General features: G+C 37.9%; 2 protein-coding genes across 2 annotated transcripts in view; both read left to right on the forward strand.

Annotated features, from left to right (window-relative positions):
• Window positions 1-7,222, forward strand: part of LOC592595 (uncharacterized protein KIAA1841 homolog) — a 32,553-nt gene extending 25,331 nt beyond the window's left edge. Inside the window, exons 20-24 of the mRNA XM_030991763.1 lie at window positions 3,667-3,701; window positions 4,027-4,094; window positions 4,541-4,632; window positions 5,200-5,288; window positions 5,790-7,222. Of these exons, the coding sequence (XP_030847623.1) occupies window positions 3,667-3,701; window positions 4,027-4,094; window positions 4,541-4,632; window positions 5,200-5,288; window positions 5,790-5,826 (321 nt within the window). The 3' untranslated portion in view covers window positions 5,827-7,222. The remainder of the gene's footprint in view (window positions 1-3,666; window positions 3,702-4,026; window positions 4,095-4,540; window positions 4,633-5,199; window positions 5,289-5,789) is intronic.
• An 8,839-nt stretch (window positions 7,223-16,061) lies between these two features.
• LOC100893694 lies at window positions 16,062-22,935 on the forward strand. Its single transcript, XM_003727112.3, has 4 exons — window positions 16,062-16,786; window positions 18,477-20,098; window positions 20,838-21,025; window positions 21,584-22,935. The coding sequence occupies exons 2-4, from the start codon at window positions 18,941-18,943 to the stop codon at window positions 22,701-22,703; spliced, it is 2,466 nt and encodes an 821-aa protein (XP_003727160.2). The 5' UTR covers window positions 16,062-16,786; window positions 18,477-18,940; the 3' UTR covers window positions 22,704-22,935.
• Window positions 22,936-27,604: the final 4,669 nt, after the last annotated feature.

Consider the following 27,604-nt stretch of genomic DNA (forward strand, 5'->3'; position numbering starts at 1 on the left):
CCTTCAAAAATAGTATTAATTGTTGAAAATATATTAATTAGAGACAATATATTATAATGTTGTATGCGCTATACAAGAACGGCATATTATTAATATGATTATAAAACAGTTCATTTGTACCAAATCATACAACAAAATCCAGGCCTGTAGATGTTTTGTTATTCAGGATTTCCTTTTAAGTTCAGGATCAATCATTTTTAAAGTTAAAAATCTGCTGGGATATCACTGTGTTGCATAATAATGACAATAAGTGAAATTTGCTGAATGTTGCCATAATTTGGACTAATTTAACAGTAGATAATTTATCACAGAATCACCACAAAGAGAAATCTTTCTCACACTCCTATCTTTAGCCCCTCTCCATAAAAGTGACTTGCACTGTACAGAACTGTTTCAGAGTAATAGCTGTGATTAGGAACTGAAGGTCACACTTTTAAAATATTTTTTCTTTTTTCCCTCCTTAATCCTGTCATAAAGATGAATAGAGTGGAAATGTATACTGGATTTAGGGTGGGAGAAAGGTCAAAGGGGAAAGTACCCATTTATGACCCTGTTTACATTACCAATAGTCCAGTTGATAGATTTAAACCATTCTTTGACTAATCTGTTCTTTTTCATGACCCCATTCACATTAGGCAACATGTTGAATATGAAGATGATATGTATCTTTTGTAATTCCCTATTTCTAGACTCTGATCACTATCATTTATACGTACCATTTATCATTTTAAATTCACCGTAAAGCAGGAATGTGAGGGAAAAGCACTGAATCTGCAACTGTGTCTATGGAAATGGAACCTATAGTGACAATGGCATGACAGTGTTTTAGGTTGCGGTTTTAAACTTCAAATCTTGTAGTCACTAGTCAGGGATCATGAACCTTAGCTATAAACCATGACTGATCTTTTAGGTTAGCATGATGATTATGAGCTGGGGTGGAGGGGGGGGGGGGGGGGGGGGGGGGGGGGGGGGTGAGGGAGGCGGAGAGGGGGGGGGGGGGGGGGGGGGGTTCCTCACTCAAAGCCAAAATAATTAAACTTCTAGGATACGCCAGCTTGTAGTTCAGATGACCGCTTTCACGGTTTGTAGTTTATAATATTAAATATTCATTGTTTTTCTCCTTTGTGGTGAGTCCTCGTTGTTAGTTATTTTGTATAACTTCAATGTTTCACAGAGTTAAACTTAAACTATGATGGTCCCCATGTGAACATAGCTATTGATTCTCCAGGGACAATATCAAACCACACATATTGCTCTGTTCCTAACCAGCTTCACTGTCCAACCAGGTACCCTGTCTGTTTATACTGTAGGTCCCCCTGTCTGTTTATAGGTCCCTGGTCAAACTAATTATACATCATGAAGTTATGACAAAAATCAAGCATATAGACCTACCAGATGGCTATATAAATCAATCCATAAATAAGTGTTCAGTTGCAAGGCTATTCCACTCCCCAGCAATAAAGCGTTAGATAAGACAAATGTGCTGACAATTTATACTTCAGTCAATTAGGCTGTAAAAGGAGACCCCATTATTCAGTCACAATTCAAATGTAAGGATTTAGATGGAGAGAGAGAGAGAGAGATAGGAAGAGAGAGGGAGAGAGAGAGAGAGAGATAGGAAGAGAGATAGTAGTTAATACTTATCTTTTAATGTTAGATTTTACATTTGTATTAATTCAATGTAAAGTATTAATGGAAGATAACCAGGAAAATATGATAGGAAGAATAAATACTATGAGTAATAGAATTTATAGAAATAAAGCTTTGCATTTCTACTTTTTTTTTGGCATTTGTCAAGTGAAAGTAGAAAACAAAGGAAAGTGAAACGGGCAAATCATACAAAAGTATTAACATTACTTTAATCTCTCCAGTTCGTGTGGTTAATACATATACATGTAATAGGCATAGTCCATTTCATTTATTATTTATTCTTTTGTTCTTTTATTCTCATTTTAAAATGGTTGTAATTGGTGCTTTGACGGCTTTCTGTCCTTTAAAGGCACACTGTCCTACTCGTAGCTACTTGGTCCCTCTATATAGACAACTTCCCAAATCGGTGCCTGTTGGTCCCCCATGATCCTCTTTTTCTTATGTTAAATGAGAGCTGAGTTAATGGGATAGCCACCTGTCACAGTGACCTCGATGGCTCATTGGGTGGTCTAATCCCTTCTAGCTGAAGTAGTAAAGCCTCCCTTTAAAACAAAAAATAAATCAGATCAATTTCTAATTTTCATTGAAATTTCAACAACTTAATATTTCTGAAGGTGAATCATAGGAGGAAAAAAAAACAATTGTAGTCCTGTAGACAAAGCATAAGCCTACTTTTTTGCTGTGATACCATGGCATGGACCTAACACAAAATGATAGTGTTTTTAAAAAACAATTAAAAAGTTTTTTTTTTTTTTAATTAAAAAATGTCTTGAATGGTACATGTATATAGAACTAATTTATTGGTTTATGACTTTTTTCATTCACCTAAAATCTAATAAAATTGGAATAATAGTTGGGAGAATTAAGGAATCGATCAGATCAGTTTTCCCAGTTTTTGATTATTAATAATGGTCTGTTTTCACTCAAACCTTTCAGAATTTGTTTAATTAGACATCTAGCATTGAATTCACTACCTTAGCCCCATTTTCTCTCATCTGAACAATGTTACCTAGTCCCTTTAGAAAGAAAAGCTTCTCTAGGAATTATTACTTTCTAAATTCCTATGACTCCAGCAGAGGTCTCAGAAATAGGGTCTTGGTGGTAGACTACTTAACTGCCTTTCCCACCATTTAGGATTTAGTGTACTAAATTTATGTCCAGGTCTTATGTAAGACAGTTTTTATTGCAAGAAAATTTGGCAATTTAGTTCATCTAGGTATTTGGTATTTACTTGTACTACTAGAGAAAGTGATTGATTAACCTAATAGAATGGTGGAGAGGGAGAAATAGCCAAGAGAGTAGGTGGTCAATTTGGTCAGTGACCTGTGTCATTCTTTTTCTTTCTGGAAGGTGCCCCCCCCCCCCTCCCCTCACATCTCTAATTTTTGGATACTGACTTCTACATTCACAATCTTTTTAGGGTTTTTTTTTTTATTGGTTCTTTCTACCTACTTAGCATGAGTCGATGTTATAACTCAATTTCTTTATGCACTTATGGACATGCTTAGAACAATGATTTTCTTAACTCGAAAAGGGTACAAAAATAGAAAATAAAAATATATAAAAAAGACCCCCTCAAAAACAAAACAAAAACAAAAACAAAAAAACAAGTACAATTGTTATGGGAAGCAATGTGCTATGGATGTCAACAATGTTACATAAATCTGTTATAATAATAATCAAGTTGTGATAACATCTGTGGTTTTAGAACTATATGCATACCATACAAATAAAAAATTATTCCTTTGTGAAAATCAACAGCAACTTTTCCTGTAGTAGCTTTGCTAAATATAGATCATGTTTCTTAGGACTATCGGGAAGGTTTTCCCTTACATTTAAAAAAGAAATAATGATTTGTAATTAACTTATTCACTTGCAGGTAAAACTGTTCAGTAATGCATCTTTTAGTGAGGAAATGTTAATTTTCTAGATATTTAAATGAAAATTGTTAACCATGTCATTATTACATTTACCTTTATATTCCATTTCTTTTCATTTGTCATCCTCACCATGCAGGGATCTGCTAAGTCTCGCCATTCAGCAACTTCCAAGTAAGTACCATGCCATACTTTAATCCTCATTTTCTCTGTATTTGTCTTTTCATGAAGGAGCTTCAATGATTAATAATTCAATTCAATTCAATTTAATTCCATTTTATTTGTCCAAATTGAGTAAACAGACTTGTTACATGGGATTAGTTGCAAGCATTAAAAAACATGTATATAAACAAAAAAACAGTAATAATTGGAATACACAAGTGATGAATATACATAGAAGTTGACATAGACAGAGACATCAAAGTAAAATGTAAACCCCAAACCATGTTTTGTCTGACATTAATTAATGAGGGTTTTGTTATATCCGTGTGTTTCACAGAAGACATCGTAAGAAGTGGGATGCTACTCGATCCCTCAGGTATAATCAGGATACTCAAAGAGAAGAAGGTGAGTCAATGTCTGCATCCATACTAACTAAGTACTATATTTGTAGGAAAAATGGAAATTAAAATGAAACTCTGGAGTATATATATAGTCCTGTATTGTTCCCTATCTGTTAGTACTTGTACCAGATACTCTGTGCATGATTTCTTATGAATTTGAGCTATTTGTTGGAGATAAAACGAAAATAGACACTGATGTGCGATATTTTTAAGTTAATCACGGCGCAACAATGCCTCTAACATGCACACAAAATATTTCAAAAACCTTGTTAACTGTAGTTGCATCCTAAGAGGGGGTGGAAAAGCAGTGAAGTGACCAGAATCAGCATGTAATTTCAGATTGATTTATCTATCACTTATCTATATGTCTAGGCCCTTGCATAAGTTTTCATTCCCTGTGTGGATTTCCATAATCTTACGACATTGATTGTTTTCCATTTCCATTTCCAGACCAACTGAGGAGTAACTTCCTAGTACAGCACCTACTCAAGCTGAGGATCCCGCTGGTTGAAAAACAACAGGAGAAAACAAAGATAAAGGAGGTATGGACCAATCCTGGTGTTACCCTCATGTACCAGGGGCGTTTAATATTCATTCAGTTTTTGGATTAAGGCAGCAATTAAATTATTATTCAGTATGGGGAAGTAAAATGGTTTGTGTAAAATTCACAATTTGTTTTATTTTTTAATTAACTAATGTAACATCACTTGGGTTTTTCATGCTTTTTTCCAGCTTTAGCTATATTATATCAAGAGTCATGTGTTTTGCAAGTGTTTCCTTCAATAATTATGAGCTTACTGCCAGGCGTTTTGAAAATAATTGGCTCAAGTCTGCTTTAAAGCTTTGATCATAAGGGGGAAGCCATTGAAGGATATCATCATAAGTATTGTGATCAATCAATTAAAAATTTGATTAGAGAAGTGATGGTTGTCTCTTTTATGTTTCTTTGCTGCAATTACTAATTCAAGAAGTTATTACAAATATTAATTGGTTTTGAATTTCTATTACATTACATCATATTGTTATTTTGAATAATTTCACTTTATATTGCTTGCATAATGTAGCCGATACACTTTTATCTGTTATCTCCTTTGCTTTGTATTTGTCAGTATGCTGGAGGGATGTTTAGTAGAGTTGATGCTCAGTTCAGGGCCAGCCAGCAAGTCACCAAACAAGTCACCCTGCAACCTGTATCAAGGTAAAAACAAAATACTTAATTAGTCGGTGAGTTGATGTATTGCTTCTAGGTTGTTTATTGAATGGTCATTTAAGATTTTTAGCTCATGTTCAATGTTCATGTTTTTGTTGTTCAGAGAGAGAGAGAGAGAGGGTGGTAGGACTTTATGTGGAGACAATTTACCAACATTCCAGATGACAGTTTTAACAAAACTTTGTTCATGAAGGGTTTGTTTTCTTCAGCTCAGCTAAAATCATGGTTTTGCAAGGCATTTTGTTTTATAACACAATTAAATGCATTAGATTTCCTTCACCTTTTTCATGATTATTTGACCACAAAAAGTTAATGACTCCCAATGCATGATAAATGCTTTTTGTGTGTGTGTGTGTGTGTGTAATTTAAAACATTCAATTTTTTACAAGTATAAAGATATTATATGAATTGTATCTAGAAAACAAAATTATTTAGATGAATAATTCTGTCACTAAACATGTATTACTATTTGTGATTGATAATTTCCAGGACCAAGAGCCGCAGCATTTCCAGCAAACTGCCCTGAGCTGAGTGTGCTCATTGATGACATCATCAGCATACATCATTCTCATTCCGTCCTGATTAAATGCAATAACATACCTGTCAACCCTTACAAATAATCCAGAAAATTCGGTTTTTCTGGATTTATAGGACCTGAAAATCCGGAATATTCAATTATCATGTCCCGCGATTTGATAGTTCACGTATTGTGTGCGTTGAATGGCTGCATGATCGAGCAGCAAATCTGTATTCGTTTTTTGGTACAGTTACCGCATATTGCCAGTTTCACTGCCGCTGCAAGTGCGATTTCTTATTTTCGAAGGCACACAGTGCTAGAAATTCCTAAGTCTTATTTTCAAATGTTGGCAGGTATGCAATAATATATCAATGAAAGTAGAGCTAGAGGGTAGAGACACTAATATCCAGAGTCCTTAGTGCATAGAGTCATTTTAGCATAGTGTGATGCATAGTATTATTACTATTTATTTATCATTATTTATTGTTAACAAGAAAAGTAGGCTTTATAGACAGGTGATCTTTCTATAAACACTTTTCACTGTAATACCTTTAAATTGAAGGTAATTCATAGAGTTGGTTTAAGTTTAATGGTAGAAAATCAACTTCACTTTTTTGTTAATGTTTGTTCTAAAATGCTTGCTTTAAAAAAAAAAATCATATAATATCAATAGGCATATATTCTTTGGATAAATATTTCGCAGATGAATATCCTGGTATGGCTGGCCTACCACATTATTAATGTCAAACAAAGGAATTCGTTTACAACTTTTAATTTAGATTTATGGTTCTATTTAAGTTTAGAAATGGTAAATTATTAAACAAAAGTGGGTATTGTCAAATGAGACCATGCAGTGAGTTAAATTAAAAAGGGTAACAAAGATTTGTCCATCTGGATGGATAGGTCTGACCATGTCATTGTCCTTTCAATTGAAATGAGCTAATTAGTAATATTCTCAAATGAGGATGATAAAACAAAAATTAATTTAGATGAAAGCTATTCTCAATGTCAATCTAAAACTCAAAAGTGAGAGAGGAATGTATGGTAGCTACAAATATGAATATGTATTCATTACAGAAAATCTAGTGTTTGCCCTTTTTCATTTATTTATCTATCGGACATAGAGAGAATTGCCAGGTACATCTCTAGAATATGTATGAATTATCAAACTCTACTGCCTATCTGTTTATCCAAGTGTTCCTTCTCAATGTTTCGTCAAAGAACTGATAGATTGGCTCTTGTCTTTCTATGGTGGTGTAGATTTCTTGAAATATTTTAGAAGGAAAACTACTATATTGTCCTTTTTTGCATATTTATATTTCAAAATGTATAGTGAGATCTTGGTTTAAGCATTATTTATTGAGTAAAATCTTATGTAATAAATATATTTGCCATCTAATGCATAGATCTTGTGTTTTATGTTTTTGTTTTTGTTTTGCCATTCAGTTTTCACATTCAAGATAAGAAAGCAAGCACAAAAGTTGCTTTGATGGTTGTGAAACTATTAGGTATTTCCTTGGAACCGAATCTCCCAGTCCCACCCTCTAAAAAATATATTCCGTCAAAAGTTAGAGTTGTTGAAATCGGCTCTTTGTAGACACTTTGTTTTGGAGTCATGTGGTAGATGCTGTGAGACGAGACTGTAGATAAGGATTTTCCTAAATAAAGGGTGCATTTGTTTAGATTTTTGGATGGATGAAGGAAAGTTAAAGGGACTTGGTAACATTGTTCAGATGAGAGATAGTGGTTCTAAGGTATTGACTTCAATGCTAGATGTACAATTAAAGATAATCTGAAAATTTGAGTGAAAACGGACCATTATTCATGGTAAAAATTGGGAAAAACTGATCTGATTGATTCCTTAATTCTCCCAACTAGGTCTAGATCTAGATCTATAGAACAATTTAGTTACATTTTAGGTGAATGGAAATCTCACAAAGCAATAAAATGGCTTTACATTCCATTCCAGACATTTAAGTGTTGACAGATTTTTTTATAGCCCGTTTTATGTCTTTTTTTCATGGAAAAACGGTTGGGAAAATTCAAAAATGGTTGGGAGAATTTACTGTTTAACACTGTTAGAGGGTGCCTCACATCGACGCCTTCAAAGAAAACCATAGATATCTTCGTGGTTTGAGAATTTTTTCAGGATTTTTTGCGTGTCAGAGGGTTAGTTAGTACAGTAGAAGGAATATAGTAAGTAACATTTTATACAAAAATTAAGCAATTTTTTCATCAACCTTCAACAATGTTATCAAGTCACTTGAACTAAGAAGATATTTTGATGATGATGGTGATGGTAACGATAATATCGGTGATGATGATGATGGTGATGATAAAGTTGATGATAATGATAACGTACATGATGATGATAGTAATGGTGATGATAATGTCGATGATGGTATCTGTGTGTTGGTGTTGAAGATGATATTATGGTAAAATGATGATGATGATGAAGGTGATATCAGTGTGTTGATGATGATAGTGGAATAATGATGTGACGACGTCAATTAGATGATGGTGATGATCACGGTGGTAAAGATAATGTTGATGATGAGTTATATCGGTGCGTTGAAGATGAAATGATGGTGACGATGACGATAAGATGATAGTGAAAACATCGTGGTGGTGGTGATGATTATGATGAAACGATAATTATGGTGAAATGATGATGACGTTGATGGCGATGATTATATGATGACTGCTCGGAATGATATAGGAGGATGGTAAGAATTGTTGTCGAAGGCAAGCAGGTGGAGTAAATATTTTTTTTCTTTAATGGTTGACTAGAGACAGGACAAATATGTCTTCTTTTTTGTTGTTGAGACAATTTTTCTAAAAAGGAATATGCTCGGAGCTTGCGACTATTAACGAGTTTATACCTATTTGAAGTAATGCATATTCCCAAAAGTGATACAGAATATCAAAGTCACACGAATCGATTTTTTGTTGTTGAGATCATTAAAAACTTGGTAATTGTAGAGAAATAGGGATGGGGGGGCATCCTGTCTTTTCTTCATTTTTTTCTTCATTTTGTTTTGCTCCTTCAGTTCAGATAAAGGACTAAAAAAAAATATCATAGAACTGGAAGAGTCGATGAACGCAACAGTATAAGTACCGCTATTTCATATCTCAGGGCTTTGACCTCAAGATAACATGTATTTATTGTTTACAATCCAAAAACCTCGACTCAAAAGCGTCGCCATAATGATTACAAAACAACCATTTTTTTGTTCTTTCTCATTGACTCGCCGACTGTTTATGGGAATGTTTTCGAGCTGCACCCTATCAGAGAAAACACCGAAATTTAGAAGAGGCTAGAATGAAAGAACACTGAACGAAGAAAGTGAAAGATGGTTGCATTAGGATACTGAATTTTATAATTAAAAAAACGGAAAAATTATCATCCCTGTATTTGTTTAGACTCGGGTTAAATTATTTACTTATTAAAATGGTTACCGCCGGACATACTATCTTAATTATCAATAGGATATTTTCGTAAAGGTATGAAACTTTCATATAGAAATATACTTCTTTATGGTTGAATGCCTCCAGCAATAGGACATTTTCGTAATGTAATCTAATGTAATGCGCGAATCTTTGTTAATTAAGTGCCTCGATACTAATTATTTTATTCACCTGCTACGAATAATTGTAATTCAATAGTCAGAATGCGAATTGCATACAGTATTTGTTGGTAGGTAAGACATATTATGGCTTGCCCTACCTATTGCCTAACAACATGGGATGTATACAATTCGCTTTCTGACTACTGAATTACAATTATCTTTAACAGGTGAATGAATTGATTTGTATTGAGGCACTTGACAATTAAAGACATGTGCATTAGATTTGGTTACATTACGAAAATTGACTTGCATTCATCCGTTTCTTGGAGCTGATGGACAAGCCAAAATGTTTGTCTGCATGATCTCATAACAAGTCCTAGTAATAGTACTAGTACGTAATTTGCATTTTGGCTAATGCATAATAATTTGCCTACTTTTACATTTTATTTGTAACAGATGCACAAATTATTGGTCACTTAAGCAGTTAGCAATGGACTTATATATGTGCAGCAAATTAATAAATCATCAATTTCAGTAGGCTCCGCAGTACCGCGTTCAGTTTAATTTGTAAATGTTTCTTGAATTCGGTTGGTTCTTTGTTTCTTCTGACTTTCTTTTTTATGTGGGCCTTCGTTATTTAAAAAAATAAAACTTTTTAGTGGGATGGGGGGGGGGGGTCTTGTTTCATTTTAGAAAATGGAGCAATTAGAATTATTAATTTAATAATAATAGAACGCCCCAATTACAGTTTTGGGCTTTGACAGCAGAAGATATATGCGTAGGAGAATAGGGGATGGGGGGTTCTAGATTATGTAAGGTCGAAAAGTCGGACAAAAATATTGAGCGCCATGCAGGCTCATATTACTTGTTGTAGCAGCAGATACAACCCGAACTTTTATGACTTTGTGGTTTACCGCCAATCGGTATGTCTTTTTTTGAGAAAATGGGGGTGTTTGATGGTGTTATCTTGCGACTTGGCGACACCAATACAACGCAGTGTAGTCTCTAGAGTTCGGTAGAGTTCATTGGACGACTCTTGTTTCTCGTTACCTGCCTTCTACAACAAAGTAGGCAAATTCTCATCAATCTGTTAACTAAATTGCTTTGCAAAATGGAGATTATAGCCTCACTTTCTTGTTTCTATACTTGTTTATCATAGAGAGAGATTTAAAAAAATGTGTTGGTATAAAAAAATCGTGTAGCCAGAAACAGTTACACATGTCGACTCAAGATGGGGCAAGGACCAAGACTACGTTTTACGCGCGCAAAATGAGAAGACAGCGAGGGATCACACGTCTTTCTTTTCCTGCTCATCGTCTGTCATCGCTCTCTCTGTGGACATTCTCTTGTTTGCATTTCACCAGACCATTTAGCCGACGACTACACCTTTTTTTCTTTTTTTTCTTTTCTCTCAAAAATAAAAGAAAACAATTAAATGAAAAGAAAGAAATTAGAACGAAATCATGCTTACACTGCATATTGTGGGCGGAAGGGCACATTTTCGTGAGGAAGGGAACCCCTTTTGTCCAAATGTTAACTCTTTTTACCCCCCCCCCCCCTCTCTTCCCGTGGGCTGCACCCCTAGCCCCCTCCGTCTCGTTTGCCTAAGCTATAGTTGTGCTATAATAACAATTAATAATATTAAGGTGAAAATAACGATAATGAATACATTTAATGATCATAATGATAATAATAATATAAATATATGAGGTTTGTAAAGCGCCGAATCGACTTGACATGAAATGCTCAATCATTTCATACACCTGATAAGATTAGAATAGTAGTATTTCAACAATCAGAATGCAAACTGCGTAAATTAAGTGTTGCTAGGTAGGGCAATACATAATGTTTGCCCTTCCTCGCAACAATTAACTGATGTATAATGCAGTTCGGACTATGTCTATTGAAATACTATTATTCTTATCAGGTGAATGAAATAATTTGTATAGAGGCACTTCAAAAAGGCGTATGCATTAAATTTGGTTACGTTACGAAAATAACCTATTGTTACAATGCAAATTGCATATTTTACGTGTTAGGAATATTAAATTCGCATTCTGACTTTTGAGATACAATTATTCGTAACAGGTGAATGAAGTAGCTCGTATCGAGGATTTCAAAAAGACCTATACATACTTTCCGACCATCAAGTTTTACCGACGCATGCCCCATATAGCGACAATGTATGCATTAATTCACGCAGATGCTGTCAGACATAACTGGTCGATCTATAAATAGCTTTTAATCAATAAATTGGACAAAACGTTCATGAAAATAAAATAGACAACGCGTAGCAGGTGAATTTATTTGCACGCAAACATTTTGGCCATAAATTTGGATGGTTTTTAAGCACTGCGTTTACTTGATTGCAAGTGAATAACGGGGAGAAATATTTCACTTCGCACACATTGCCACCCATCTATTTATCGGTCCATCAGCCTTCAGAGCAACGCTTTTCATTTTCGCAATCTTGTTATGTTGTTGTAAAATTAGAGTCAATTAGAAGAGTTTCTCTACAATTTATTTGCCAACCTCAAATAAACATGAAGCCGAAGGGAAGATGAATGGTTTTTTGATAGGATCAAGGGTGTTTCGATTTTACTATCCAGGGAGGTATTCTACCAACTCTCAAATCTTTCACACTTTCCCCATCTCTCTCCCTCCCCCACCCCCCTCCCTCCCTCTCTCTCTCTCTGTCTCTCTGTCTCTTTCTCTCTTTCTCTCCCCGTGTCCTCTTTTCCATCTCTCTCTCTCTCTCTCTCTCTCTCTCCCTCTCTCTCTCTCGTCCCCTCTATCTCTCCTTTACTCTGTGTCACTTTCTCTATATTTACCACTTCTCTAATCCCGTCCTCTCTCTCTCTCTCTCTCTCTCTCCCTATCTCTGCACCAGTTTTCTTACTCTACTCCCCAAAATTCCTGCCCCCTGCACCTCTCCTCCCCATCTCTCTCTCTCTCTCTCTCTCTCTCTCTCTCTCTCTCTTCTTTCTCTCTCTCTCTCTCTCTCTCTCTCTCTCTCTCCCTCTCTCTCTCTCTCTCATCTTTCTAGGCACAGTCCAGTGACGAGGCGGGAGAATATCCAGACAATATTTTACCCAGCCATCCAAACCGTTGAATAGTGGTGTCATGGAACTCTAGAGAAATTGCTCTTCTTGATGATCATTTAACATAAACCTGTCATTTCTTATTGGACATTCAGTCTTTCTTAAAACCGAAATCTCAGGGTTTTTTGTCACAAATTCTACACCAAAATAATACAATTATTCAATAACTTTCACGGCCATAAAGCTGAATATTAATGTGAACAAAATTTGAACATTGAAGGAATGTTTCTCGCCAGAAGCACGCAGAGTTACTCAATACTAGATGCGCAATTGTATCTCTTTATAATACAGGCTCCTGCTCAGTCTGTGGATGGAATCCATTGTGCAGCATTAGTTGTTGCTATGTCTGGCAAGCTTCTGGTCAGCTATTGAGGTGTCAAGAGCAACTTTTGTTCGAGAAGTATGCATGAAATAAGTCAACAGGTCTACTGTGATTATATCAATAGTGTTTATTTAGATAAATAGACCATTTTCGTAATGTATACATCTTAGTGAAGTTACCTGGATACGAATTATTTCATCCACCTGTTACCGGTACGAATAATTGTATTTCCGCAGTCAGAATGTAAATTGTATACGTGTTGTTAGGTAGGACAACCCATAATTTACATGTGCATACATTTGCATTCTGAATATTGAAATACAAACATTCGTGACAGGTGAATGGAATAATTCGTATCAAGGTACTTCACCAAGACGTATTCATTCAATTTGGCTGTATAAGCCAGTTTACGGTTGCAGTCTGAGCATGAGCAGATAAAGGTCATTTGTACCAAAAAGGTAAAACCCACAGAGATGAATACTGGATATGCGCTCATGAAAGTTATGTAACATTATTCATTTATGCACCAACGGTACATTCTAAGATACGCAGGTGGAAGTATTCTGTTCAAGAGGGCAAACAAAAGCACATTTAGGACTTTGGCAGTTATTATTCTAAGATGCTCAAAGTAGAACTTCTCCATGTGTAAAAGATCTGTGGATATTTGGGGTCATTTGTACCATGTGCTATCTGTAAACTCCCTTATTACGAAAATGGCCTATTGTTGCTCATTGATATTACACATAGGCCTATCCGAAGTTTTCCTGGTATAGCAATATCCTAATATTTTGCAATTTTAATTGCATATACCATAATAATTATGATCAATAGAGATGTTATCATGTAGAACAGGTGACAACAAAATGACTACAAATGAGAATATTCTTGACCTATCAGTAAATAAAAAACATTATCACAGATTAAAGAGGTGAATTGTCGTTTGGTCTACAACCAGTTCGCCTATTACCCGATTATTCTATTCCAATATGGTCTACACCCAACCTGTCTACTCTCCGTATGAGTATGGTCTCATAATATTTTCGTCTACTTATCATTTGGTCTAATGACCATTTCGGCTGATAGTCATTTTGGTCAAATTTCCATTTGGTCTAATCTCCAATAAGTTTACTACTCATTTGGTCTAATTCCCGCTTGCCTAATGCCCATTTCGTCTACCAGCCATAAGGTCTTATAATCATTATTTATGATTATATATTAGACCATGTGGATAGCAGACTTGCTGGGTGTAGTTCAAATGGGAATAGACCAATTGGGTAGACCAAACGGCTATAAACCGATGAAAGAGAACAGGACTGAACCACCATGAGTACTCCACTCATTTTACTGATGCGCCTTATATTGAGAGAGCAGATGCGTGCCCGAGTTATCTCATTCTCTCACCCCTGACTATTTGCATCTGCTTTCGATCGCCACTCTAAAAAATGGATGTCCCCAATTACTACAATTTCTTTTATGAATGCATTGCATCGTGTCACAACTACGGAAATGTGTATTATTGTAATTAATCATTTGTTGAATACCAGTCTAAGCGCTGATATAATTCAGCAGTAATGACTCGTGACTCTCCCCCTCACTCTCTCTCTCTCTCTCTCTCTCTCTCTCTCTCTCTCTCTCTCTCTCTCTCTATTGATCTCTCATTTTCACCATCTCTCTCTCTCTCTCTCTCTCTCTTTCATCTCCTGCTCTCTTCATCTCTTTCCTTTCATCTCAGTTTACTTCCTAGGTGTTACTATGGACCTTCACCTTCGTAGTAGGTCCATTGTGTTACAATGAACACCTTGACATTATGTTCTGCCCCCCTCCCTTTGATTTAATATCCACTTGAGTTTGTTGCGGAAGGAGGGGGGCAGACAGACAGAAAATGTAAATCGGTGGGGTGGAGGCCTTACGTGTAATCATGGACCAACTACAAATGTAATCCACATACATGTACTTTAATAAGTGTTTGTATATTCCGCTCTAGATGTCCCTTTCCCCCCTTCTTTTTTGCTGGGGGTGGGGGGAGTGGCAACATTTATATAGTCGCATTTATCAGATTGGCTCGTTAATCTTTAATCTTCCCTATTTTTACCAGTTGGCCATCCACAGTAGCCGATCCACAAGAGCAAACTTTGTTGAAAGAAAAGATAGCATTTCTCTGGATTCGTTCAATTATCCTTTTTTCTCTCAAAACTATTTACATGAGTAAATAAGTTTGCTGAAGAAAAACAAAACCGCCAGCCATTCAATCATATACGTGTCACTGCAATGCAATGGTTCATGTACCAGACACGTTTCAAGTTGTATAATTATCAAACTATCAATTCCCTTGGGTCTTATCTATGCGCTGCCCATTTGTAAGAATAATCCGCTAAACCAATATTACACGTAGACCTTTGGTAGGCCCTTTTTGTATTATTTCAATACAGCATATATTTTCACCAAAAACCCAGCTCAGATTGAAAAGCTGCAGGGCTGTCAGAAATCAACGAATTTATCGAGAATTTACATCTCATAGTGAGTATTACAGATTCAAATGTTTATGTTGATTGCAATGACATTGTTATGGTTTTTCTTATGTTCGTCAAAAAATGTATATTCTTTTTCAATCTCCTGTGTATCCATGTGTGGAGAGGGGCACTTCATTTTTAACGTTACCCAGATGATTATCGGAAACCTATTAGAGGTGTTCGATATTATGTATGGTATTTGAATTACATGTACTTCAGTGCAAAACAGTTTGACCAATTAGTTTACTTCAAGTTCAAATTGGCTATTAAACTAAAGTAATCCATTCCGCAAGGTTTTCTTTACAAATGCAATTGTACTATTGATTTAAAGGGAAAAGAGTACGATAATATAGTTGTAGAGCTCATGTGACATTATAGGCAAGGATTTATTAACCCTCAAAGGAACTTTATCTAGATGTTTAGGATCATGAATGGCTTGATTGGCATCAACTGAAATAAAAACGAGCAAAAGGTATCAGAGGGGATTTGTGTACATAATTATATTTGGGGCTACGTTTTGATTTTAAAATAGGAACAAAAAACCTCAATGACATTGCGTCAAAGTCAAATGTTTTATATTTAGTGGCAATGTATATACTGCATTCATACAATTAGAAGCTGACAAATAAAACTTCATATCATTGACTGGTTGCCAAAAAGCACATCCCCATCATCCCTCTGATCAAAAGGAAAGTTTCAGCAGACTCTTCTTTCCATGAAAGTAGCAGATCGGTAAAACTCTGCACTTGTCGCGTATCTTCGGGTCGACCGTTCCCATGGAAACGGGACGCTACTATCTGATTCAGTCATGACCCCCTGTGACCCCGACATATCCAGGGGGTAAACACAAAACAAAAGTCAAGATCGAAATCATTCGGAAAGTCGCGTGGAAAAGGAATGGCCTTCATTTGGTCACATGACACCTTTCCATCTCTAATACAACCTCCGTATAAAGATTGCGTATAAAATGTCGACAGGTGCACGTACTTTCACCCGATTATGGCTCGTAATGTATTCAATTGCTTCATCACCATTACTGTTGATTGTGACAGTTTTACGCGGACACAATGGATGGATGAAATGACGTATTGATTGGTCGAGGGAGAAGAGTTAGGATAAAAATTATTACAGATTGCTTGAGTGGCTGCTATCCTAATAACATGCGTGAGGAGTTATTGTTGACATGTACGAAGATGACAAATTTGATGTTGTATTGGTACATGAAGTTTGAATTTAAACTACGTCATCGTCATGAGTCAAGTTCGAGTATATTATTTGCAGAAGAGGACTGGGATCTTCGTGATTTTAACCGTTTGTTGGATGTGGTAGAGAAGATGAAGTCTAGAAGATAATGATGACGATGATGATGATGACGGTTTGGAAGGATAATCCTGCGTAGTTGTTTTGACGTGGTGTACGAGGAGATGCTGATGTTTAATGTTTTCGACAAGAAGTTTTTGATTGATGGTAAGTCATGATATCGAAACTTGGCAAGAGTACTCTCTCACGTAATTCAGAGGAGTGGCAATCGACTCGTTTTAATACGAGATCACTTTGTTTGTAGTTGATTCCACTCCAAATCATGATGGCATGGCATCCACTCCAACGACTGATACCGGTAGCCAGGCGCGTACACGGGGGGGGGGGGGGGGTTAAACCCCCCCCCTTTGGTAATTTTGTGTGTGTAAACCCCCCTAAATTTGCCTAAACCCCCCCCCCCTTTTGGATTTTTTCGGAGCAAAATGTCAATTTTTAAAATTTCGATACCCCCCCCCCCCCCCCCCCCCCCCGCTTATTCAGCGGTCGGCTGAGTCGTTGCGATTTTTTTTTTGGGGGGGGGACCAAAAAAAAAAAAATGACTCTTCTATATTGAGAGTGTTTTCCGCTATTTTAACTTTTAAACTTGGATTTCATGCACTCCAAACGAAGTGATTTCTAGTATGACTCCCGTAAAATTTCTTTCCCTGTAGCTAGAACACGAGAATGATAAGGAGGAGGATAGCTTTTTAATGCTGTGAAGAAGAGACAGAATTGAAAGTGGATATGGCGGAGGGGAACACTTCAGCGAGACATCCAGAAATACAAAGGGAGGGGAAGAAAGAGAGAGAGGGGAAGAGAGAGGGGCAGAGAGAGAAGGGGGTAGAAAGAGATAGAAAGATGGAGATAGAGAGAGGGGGGAGGGAGAGAAAGGGGACAGAGAGAGAGAGAGAGAGTGGGAGAGTGGGAGACCACAGGGGGGGGGGGGGGGGTGAAGAATGACTTTTATTGAGATGCAAGTGTCAATTAGCGATTAGCCCTCCTTACAGCTATTGTTTGTCTAATCTCTAAAACCCTGTCCAATTTGCTTCTTTGTTTCTCGAATCACTTGTTGTCAAAAGAGCTCACGTCAATCACATTTAATGTCAAGTCCATGCAGAACAAGGGGTTACTTGAAACATGGATGTGTTCAACATATAAGATATTGCACATTGGCATATTACATTACTACTAATATGGGGATATACAAAACAGAGACGTATACTGCTACTTGGTTAGGCCCATATTTTACTTTCGATGTGATTGCCTGATATAGTTAATAAACAAACAACATGTCATGAATATTGATTTGCATTTTGCACACAAGTCATGTTATGTCGAGGTGCTCATACATGCATAACTCCGGGAAGCTCCAACACCGGCGCCGGTGTTGGAGCTTCCCGGAGTTAATACATGCACACCATAACATATATATTAGTAATCCTAAATATTGTATGGGTATAGGAACACAACAATAGTTGAATCTCTAATGCACTCCCCATGTATAGCAAATTGCGAACTGATTTCAAAATGATAACAAAATATATATTTGTTTGGAATCAATAGAATTACGAATCAGCCCTCGTGCCTCCCGTACGCTTGGGTGGGTCTGAAAGGGTAAGGAAAGGGGGTCATAACGTCCCCCTTTATGAGCCCAAGTTCAAAGTTTAGGGGAGATAAAAACATGTAAAGAATGGAATTAGACGGTTCATTCAGTAAAAACCCACAGGCACTGCAGGGGAGGTATATTGACATACAGTTGTGACGATGACTATATCGTGTTGTTTTATTATATACGCATGTCACTAGCCAAGAAAGTAACTCGTCCTAACACATTCTTTACATGATTTCGATTTTGCAGAGTTATTACAGACGATGTCATAATACTTGACTACATATCTTGGATTTAATAAACGAGTTCATCATCCTGTAACGAGAAATACGACAACGCTGTGACATTTTAATTCTTGGACTATATCCTGGACCCGTTTCTAGCGACCAAACGCTCAAGTCTCCCCGGCATGATACTTCATGTTATTGCAATCTGATGGGTAAAATATGAATTTGCCATATTTTATAGCACTTATTATATAGCAATGCGTCAATATTCGTGAGGTTGTCTTGGAAACTAATGCAAGGATAATTTTGGTGCATGTTATCAATTACGCATCACTACGTCAAGGATTGATGCAGATGTGTATGCCCCCCGTTGTGGTGGATCCGAATATCTGTTGATATTGATGCAAGTTAATTCCATTTTCCAAACGGTACTGCGCTGCTCGACGGTGTTCATTGACCACGACTTCGGGTTTCTTTCAGAGGAGGATGACCGCCGACTATGGTGACGACCCTCAACTCAAACTTCTCCTTCTCTCTCAACGACTGACCTCTCTCAAACGACAACGAGCATACAACTTGACGGACATCGTCGGCGAGACCGAATCCCCGAACAATATGGATGTTGATTTGGGAAATGAGTTTGGCGAGGAAGAGGAGAAAGACGACGACGATGATGAGGATGTTATTTGGAAACCATTCAGATCAAATGATACGGAAGAATGTTTTGAAGGAGAGAAAGATGGCGATCATTTCGATATGAACTCCCTGCATCGTCAAGGCAGTGGTGAGGTTTTTACCGGAGAATATGTCGACATCGACGAGGACTTCGTAGCACCACGGTCCATCGACTGCGATCTTCATTTACACGAAGTCGAGGGTGAAGACGACGATGATGATGATGATGTTATTGATTTCAAAGCTCTTGCCATCTCAAAGCACTCACGAATAGACAAGCCTGGAGTAGAATGTAGCAAAACTGGAGTCGGATTCAGTCGCATCGCAGACTATTACCGTTATCCTGAATTCCTGCATGATGTCACTGTCAGGAAGGTCAAAGACATCGATGTCGACAATGACAATGACAATGATTGCCCTACAGGAATTGTTGGTGAAAGTGGCGAAGAAGAGGCGGCCGGGGTAAAACGCGATGCTTCGTCAGACGAGAGGAAGCCACTTCCCACAAAGAAATTGGCATCGAACATGAAATCTGCGAGGAAGTTGAAGTCGGGTTTGAAGCAAAAGTTGAAGCAAACTCTTTCTGGACGATTGTTAGACATTTCGGACGACGTCACTCCATCTTCAGACACGGCGATGGCCAGAATGGATACCCTCTTCCATCAATGTGTATGTACGTTTCCATGGAAATGCAAGTATTCCACACTTGCTCCCCAAAACTCGCCTGCGAACGTTTATCACAACGAAGAGGTAAAGAAAGTTTCGCATGCTGGAAGTGGTACAGGAAATCAGTTACATGGGCGTGATGATCTCACCGGGTGGAGTCTACCGAGGAGTGAGAGGGGGGCTCAATACGGATATGGAGGAGGCGGGAGGAAGGTGTCATCGGCAAGAGACTCGAACAAAAGAAGGAAGTACGACCCCTTCATCCATCGGAATATCAGTGATAGTTCAAAGTACACATTCAAGGTGAGACTGAATACTTTGAAAAATATTATTATTTTATTTGTTGGTTGTTTCTTTATTTTGATATAAGCACGTTTGCAGTGTAGTGCAGCGGTTCTTAACATGTGTTTGTTGTTGGTCTCACGATCCCATCTGATACTCGTACACCCTCACTCATAGTATTCAATTGTTCATAGATTAGTATCCAATATATATAGGTATAACGCATTCATTCACCCCCCCCCCCCCCCACCTCACCTCGAAAACCTTTTTCCCTTATTTACCTTTCCAAATATTCAGAAACTTCAAAGGGCTAGCTTGGTGGTAATCTTATAGATCTTTAAATCAATATGTAAAGAAATGATATTGACAATTATTACAGGTTTACTGTTTCAATAAAAATAATTGTAAATAATAAGAAATAATGTCAGAAGTATAATAAATTATCTTGATCAAGTTAATTATTTCCTCTGAATATTTTTTATAGGCTGTTTAATACTTTTGTTAGTTTCTGAACCTACAGGCATGACTGATTCGTTCAATTAAATTTCAGTGTATTTCTTTAAAATTATTTATTTTTTACTATAACAGTTAAGTTAAGTTTTTATATGCAAATCGACCAGTTGGCTGCAAAGCCTGCAATTTAATTATTCAATAAGACATTATTACTACTACTACTAATATCACTACTACTAATACTAGAAGTACAATAATTCGGCTATTTACACAATGTTTGTTTGATATCGCTTCTGTAATTCAACAGCATTACCAGGACTGGCAGGCCTACGTTGACGAGTACCGTCGATACTACACCGTGGGTCAGACGGGAATGGCGATGAAGTCCCATCCGATTCCCGAGGGCGGTGGTCGTCGAGAAGCCGTCGTGATCGTAAGGACCTTGTCCGAAAGCCTGGTCCGCCCACGGCTCCAAGAATACAATATTCCTGACTGGTATGTGGTACTTTCTTGTTATAATATTGTTCTGTGTAGCTCTAGACATGTTGATAAAACTCACGTGCACGGCATTATAAAAGGTAGCCAGAAGACAATTGAGAACATTAATGGTTTTCAGGGTCCACTAGAACATTGCCTATAGAGCATTTAAGGCAATATCATGATATTGCTAAAAACTATCAAGTCAAAGATTTGCCTAGATATGCAAACAAACAGTGAAAAGGACAATTGAAGTACACCATTATTCTAACAATTGGCTGAAAATATGAAGCTTGAGTCCATCGTGACATCCTACCCCCCCCCCTCCCGTTTGAGCGAAGACCCTTTGTTTTATTTTATGGCCATTGGTCAGTCACCCATCTATAATTCCTTCCTTCACGTATCTAATCACAAAAGTTGTCACACATTGTAGTCTTTGGAGTATGAGAGATAAAGTAATATCGAAATGAAAATTCTAATTTCTTTAATTGTAACTGCATATATTCTCCACATTCCGTTTACCCCCCCCCCCCCCCCCCCCCCTCTCTCTCTCTCTCTCGTTCTTCTCCTATACAGGGATGATTTCACAGACCTGAGCGCCACAACAATGCGACCTCTTAACCTTGGTCCCAGCTATAGGTCAGGCAAGGTACCGGACCTCGGCGTCACGTGGTTGGCTGCAGCTACTGCCCATCATCACGAGGTCCCGGCGGGATATCGTCACCCGGCTAGCAGGCACATCAAATTGACTAACATCCGTCACGCAGAATCCACGGGCACGCAGCTCAAGAAACGTCATCAGCAGGCTCTACTGGAAAGCAGCTCGTCGACGACGCCGAGAGTAGGGACCATCCTGCCTCATGACGCCGGGGTGAAGATCCCGATGGAACCGATGCACATTGTCGAGGATTTCCGAACGGGTCCTCGGAAGGAAAGGGTCGGTGCCGATATGCAGCCGATCGGGTGCCGATTTCTGACGAGTTGGCGTCCGAACGAGAGCACCCGGGTCACGAGCGCGAAAGTCCGATCAAGAAAAAGTAGAATGGATGGGAAGACATCCGAGGGCGTACTGGCCAATGATAGTTCCTCACCTCGCGGTCAGATGTTACAGCCTTTGATGAACGGACAAGGACAAACTCGGGCGGGATTGCTGAAGTTGTTCACACCTCAGAAAGGCCTGGACGTGTTTCATCTGCCATCAGGAGCTGACGTCACAGGCCAAGTGACCGACACCAATGGTACGAAGTTCAAAAGTAAAGCATCAGTGGCCGCTAGAAGTGTGGACGCTTCAAAATGGACAAACCTGCCAACTTCTGCAGACAAGTCTTCTTCCAAATCGAGAGCAGATTTACTAGACAAGACAGCCTCGGAAAAAGGTTCGGCAACCAGATTGGGAACACTTGCTCGGAGACCTACCGCAAGGCTACACAACGAAACGCAAGCTCCTCAAAAAGAGCTGCTGCAAGTGAGGGGCGAAAGCAAGAAGAACAAACCGATGGAGGTCGAGTCAGGGGATGGCGAAATGCCGCCGTCATCATCAAGTCCGAAGGAGAAGGACGGTGGGCTATTCGCCAAGACGAGGATCAAACTCGTTGCGCCATACGCTCAGCCGCTGGCCCAAGACAATGTACTCATTGGAAGTCCATACGGGACAAGCCCTCTTTTTGCGAATGAAGAGCTATCCACTACTGTTTAATCGACGGGTTGACTGTGTTACATCTACAGGGGCAGCATTGCACTTAAATTCGGTTGTGAATTCGACCGGCCCACTCAACGTTTCAAGATGCATATCAGACCACCCCATGACCAGTCGGTCTCTGCACATCATAAAATAATACATGGTAGGGAGGCGAAATGGCCAGGGGCTCCTGTTAGTAAATTACAAACATGATAAAGATGTAGGCAATGGCGTCATCGGGGGGGGGGGGGGGGGGGAAGGGGGAGGGATATGAATCCCCTCCCCTTGAAAATTTTCTGTTGGTAAATTACAATTCAAGATTTTTAAAGTTTGTTAGGAAAGTCTCAACACCTGATGATTACAAAAAATACATATTTTTGCCTGTTGGAAATGTTGTAGCTACCTTGTCCACACGTCTGGCCACCCCCTCCCCCTTAACCTTTTCGAAATTGATTCCATCGGAAAAAAATGGTATGAAGTATTGATTTTTTTTAAAGGAATCGACCAGTTTTGAAAACGCCCCCTCTCAAAAAAATTAAATAGAAGCTCTTATTACCAATCATGTGAGAGAATATGTTTAGACTCATACGTGATGATACAATTTTTGCTGGGAAACCGCCTACTAAATGATATATTTGGTAAATTATTATATCGATCCGGCCTGGATAGATATCGCGAATGCACTTCAACATAGAACATTGAGGCATATATTTCTGCTTTTTTTGTTTGTTGCGAATTTAGGTTGAAGTACTGCCATAACCTCTGAAGGCAATATTTAAACAATATTGAATGGATATTTTGCACCCCAACCCCTTGAACCGTAATTTTACCACTACCGTTCTATACCTTTGAGGCTCCTATACCTTCGGCGCACCGGGCAACCATTGGGTAGAGAAAAATCCATTGCATTTGTTTTCGTATGAGATACATCATTTAGCAGGATATGCTTTGCAGTTTGCAATAATGTTGGAAAACAACTCTTCTTTGTTTAAATGAAAATTAATGCTAAAGAAACTAGAACATTTTAGATCGGGGGACTGACCAAAATTTACCATCAACTTTAACATTTTCAATATAAAGCAAGTCATGCAATGTTTGTCCTTATCTTTTCAAGTGAATGCTGACAAGCGGAAAGTCGGGTTCTCAGATGTTCATGTTTTCAAAGAGCTTTCATTTTCTTTTTTTTTATAATTCAACAAGCTCCTTCCAAATAATAATAATTTTGCCGACAAGGTGAAAAATTGTTAGTTTCAGATATCACAACCAAGTAAAAAAAAATGTCTTTGCATTTTGGATCTTGCCGAAGAGGGTTAGAAACGCATACCTGGTTATTGAACTTATACATGGCCAGGGGAGGGGTTCTAAACTACCCGCTCCTCATCGTCAGCCAAGAAATCGCGTTCGGTAAATAAGGCCAAATAAAATTAACATGTTTAGCAGCCTGCCTTTTTGAAAAATAGGAAGGAGGAGGCCCCCCTTTTTTTTCTTCTCAAAATGGCCGCTCGGTACATTTTCCCTGACAGTCGGGTTATTTTCAAGATGGCCGCCGGCATTTTTTTTTTTTTTTAAATCAGAAATCGATCCATTTTAGCAGTGTTTTTCATGTTTAAAAAAAAAGGAGGCGTCGCCCAAAGAAGCGGCCGGGGACGCTAAACATGTATATATATTTTTTACATGGCCTAACGGAGTATGGAACAGCAGTGTTTTTTTTTTCAAATTGGGGGGGGGGGGGGAGGGGCGGCTTTGTCGCTTAAATTTTAGGGTCAACCGACTCAAGACCAACCCTTAACCGATCGATTCATAGCCATTTGTTTGTAATGTGATTTATATATATATATACAGTGCGTCCCAGAAAAAACGAAACCGAGAAGTATCGATGTTTTATCATAACTTAATTACAACCATAATTAATGAATGATACATATTTGGAAAGCTTAGAGTCTCCTCTTTCAGTTGATGCTACTCACGTGATGCATATTTCACGCATAAGTGATTAAAAGCAATTTGAAGGAAGGAAACCAAAAAGTAATTTGGCGGGCGGTATCTGAATTTCAAGGAAAAATTCATATTTCCAGAAAGTTTATTTTCTGCTCTTTCATATGATACCTCAATCAAGAAAAATGAGCCAGGAATAACAAAGTTCTGTTTGTTTAAAGTAGCCCTAACATTTTCATAATTTTAACAAACTAATTCGTTTTCACTGGGTGCCTGCCGTAGCAAAAAGCAGATTTGACAAAAGACTTAACTCCGTTTCGTTGACAATCAGACATGCATGAAGACTCTCGTCTACGGCTGATTGTCAACGAAACGGAGTTAAGTCTTTTGTTAATTTCGTTTATTGATACGGCAGGCAGCCAGTGAAAACGAATTCGTTTAATAAAATTATGGAAATGCAAGCACTACTTCAAACAAACAGAACTTTGTCATTCCTCGCTCATTTTTCCTGATTGAGGTGTCATATGAAAGGGCAGAAACTCAACTTACTAGAAATGTGAATTTTTCTTCGAAATTCAGATACCGCCCGCCAAATGTCTTTTTGGTTTCCTTCCTTCAAATTGCTTTTAATCACTCATGCGTGAAATATGCATTATCTGAGTAGCATCACATGGAAGAGGAGACTCTTAGCTTTCCAAATATGTATCATTTATTAATTATAGTTGTGATTAAGTTATGATAGAACATCGATACTTCTCGGTTTCGTTTTTTCTGGGACGCACTGTATATATATATATTTTTTTTGGGGGGGGGGGGAGGGGCTGTGAGTCGGTCCGGTGTCGGTCTCTCTTTAGTATGACTTAATTTCTGAGAGAAAACGCCCCTCTGTTTATAGATATCTGGACTAGCCACAAGCCTACATACGTGAGAATTTATACTTATTAGGCCTACATTTCTTATCACGCTTACAAATATGTAGTTTATGTGTACAATATTTTTCAGATATTGATTTATGTTTCACTTGACGAACAGTATTATTGATATTATTTTCAAATTTTCCCCTCCACCATCAGCACATTTATAATTTCTTCTGTCTCTACTTGGCACTTGCCTTTGGTTCTTCATTGTGCTCTCTGTGTATTCATTCTCGGTCTCTTGCCCCCCCCCCCCCCTCTCTTTCTCTCTCTCTCTCTCTCTCTCTCTGCCTCCCTCCCTCCCCCTCCCTCTCTCTCTTCCTCTTTCCTCGCTCGCCCTCTCTCTCTCTCTCTCTCCCTCCCTCCGTCCCCACTCTCTCTCCCCACCTCCCTCCCCAATCTTTACAAGTAATTCAGTTCTTGAGTGAGCTGGGGTCGGTTTTAGCCTAGGACACTTGCTCCTGCGATAATTTCTCCGCGTCAGTTTCCTTTCCTAACTGGAATCTCAACTTCAAACTAAAGACGCAACTCTGCCTAATCCTAACCTAAAACACAATATTACCCTAACCATATACACGGAGCAATTTTGAAGGAGCAAATGTCGGGTCACTGGTACCCCCCCCCCCCCCCATGTCTTCCTATATGCCATCCTTTTAAAGAATTTCCATGAATCAAATACTCATTTCTTTTATAAGAGGCGAAGAGATTATTATGATTCCTACAGCACGTTGTAACTTCTGTATTTTGTATCTGTTTGTAACGTTTAAATGATATTTTGATACTTCCAAATATGTATTGTTTCATTTGGTTTTCTTTCGATATTATGATTCCATCAAAAAAAGAGTGATTACAATGCTACGTAGATATAGCAACATTATGATTACACGGAATGATGGTCGTCTTCTGATGCCTGATGGCACTACATTTAGTTGACGGTTTTCACCTCAACAATTAATTCCAGGAATAATTTTAAGGGGTAGTTCTTTTTACTAATAGGGTCGATCAGATATTTTATAGTTGTCGACAAATTGTCATTTCTTTGGCCAAGGTACCACAGTAAGAAGGTATGTTATAACTTGATACACAATAGTGAAGTGCTCTAGCGCCATCTTCCGTCAAGCTTAGTCAAATACATTCAAAAGGCTTTAAAAGAGACAGCATTTGTTTTGGGATATTAAAATTGGACAGAGACAAAGAAAGAAAAGAGAAACAAGAGGATAACGAGAATGAAGAGAAGAGAGAAAAGAGAAGGAAAAGAGTGAGAAAAGCAAGAGAGAAAAAAAGAGAGAGGGAAGAGAGAAAAGATATGTATAAAAAAAAGAGAAAAAAATGAAAATGATGTGAAAAGCAAGAGATAAAGGAAAGGGAGAAGGGAGCACGAGACAGAAAAATGAGAGAGAAAAGAGAGACGGAGAGAAAAAGAGAATTGGAAGACATTCAGAGGTTCACGGCAAAAGGATAAGAGGAGAGAGAAAATGGCGAAATAAAGTGGAAGGTTAGGAGCGAGCGGAATTAAGTGAAATGTAGCCTAGGCTAAGGTGAAAAAAGGGAAGAAAACCAGGAAATTATTTCAGATACAGTTTGGTTTATTCGTGTATCAAGAAAAAAGAAGCTAGATGAAAGAAAATTGGAAGAGAAGAATAGAAAGAGTACAACTTTATCACAGTCATAAAGAACAAGAGAGTGAAAGGGGTTTTGTTTTCATAGTGGAGACTGGGCAGAGGGAGAGTTAATATTAGGACTTATCAATTCAACTCATTTTTAATTCACACAGCTATCATCAAATCATCTCAAGACTCGATTAATTTCGCACATCTCTTATTCTCTTAAAAAAGTTCAAATAAAGAAAGTCTCAACTATCACACACCATCGTTCACATTACCTTCTCCCAACAATCGACCATTTAAATTAGTTTCCAATTCCAAACATTCATTCAAAGTTTTCAACACCACTCACTACATCACCACGAAAAAAAACATATATCTTTCTGTATCAAATTCTATAAAAGAAAGAGAAATGGAAACAATTTTAAAAGAATGTAGTACCTTCGTACATTTAATTAATACACCC

The sequence above is a fragment of the Strongylocentrotus purpuratus genome, unplaced genomic scaffold, assembly GCF_000002235.5.
Source record: "Strongylocentrotus purpuratus isolate Spur 01 unplaced genomic scaffold, Spur_5.0 spur5_scaffold_2, whole genome shotgun sequence".
NCBI lineage: Eukaryota > Metazoa > Echinodermata > Echinoidea > Camarodonta > Strongylocentrotidae > Strongylocentrotus > Strongylocentrotus purpuratus.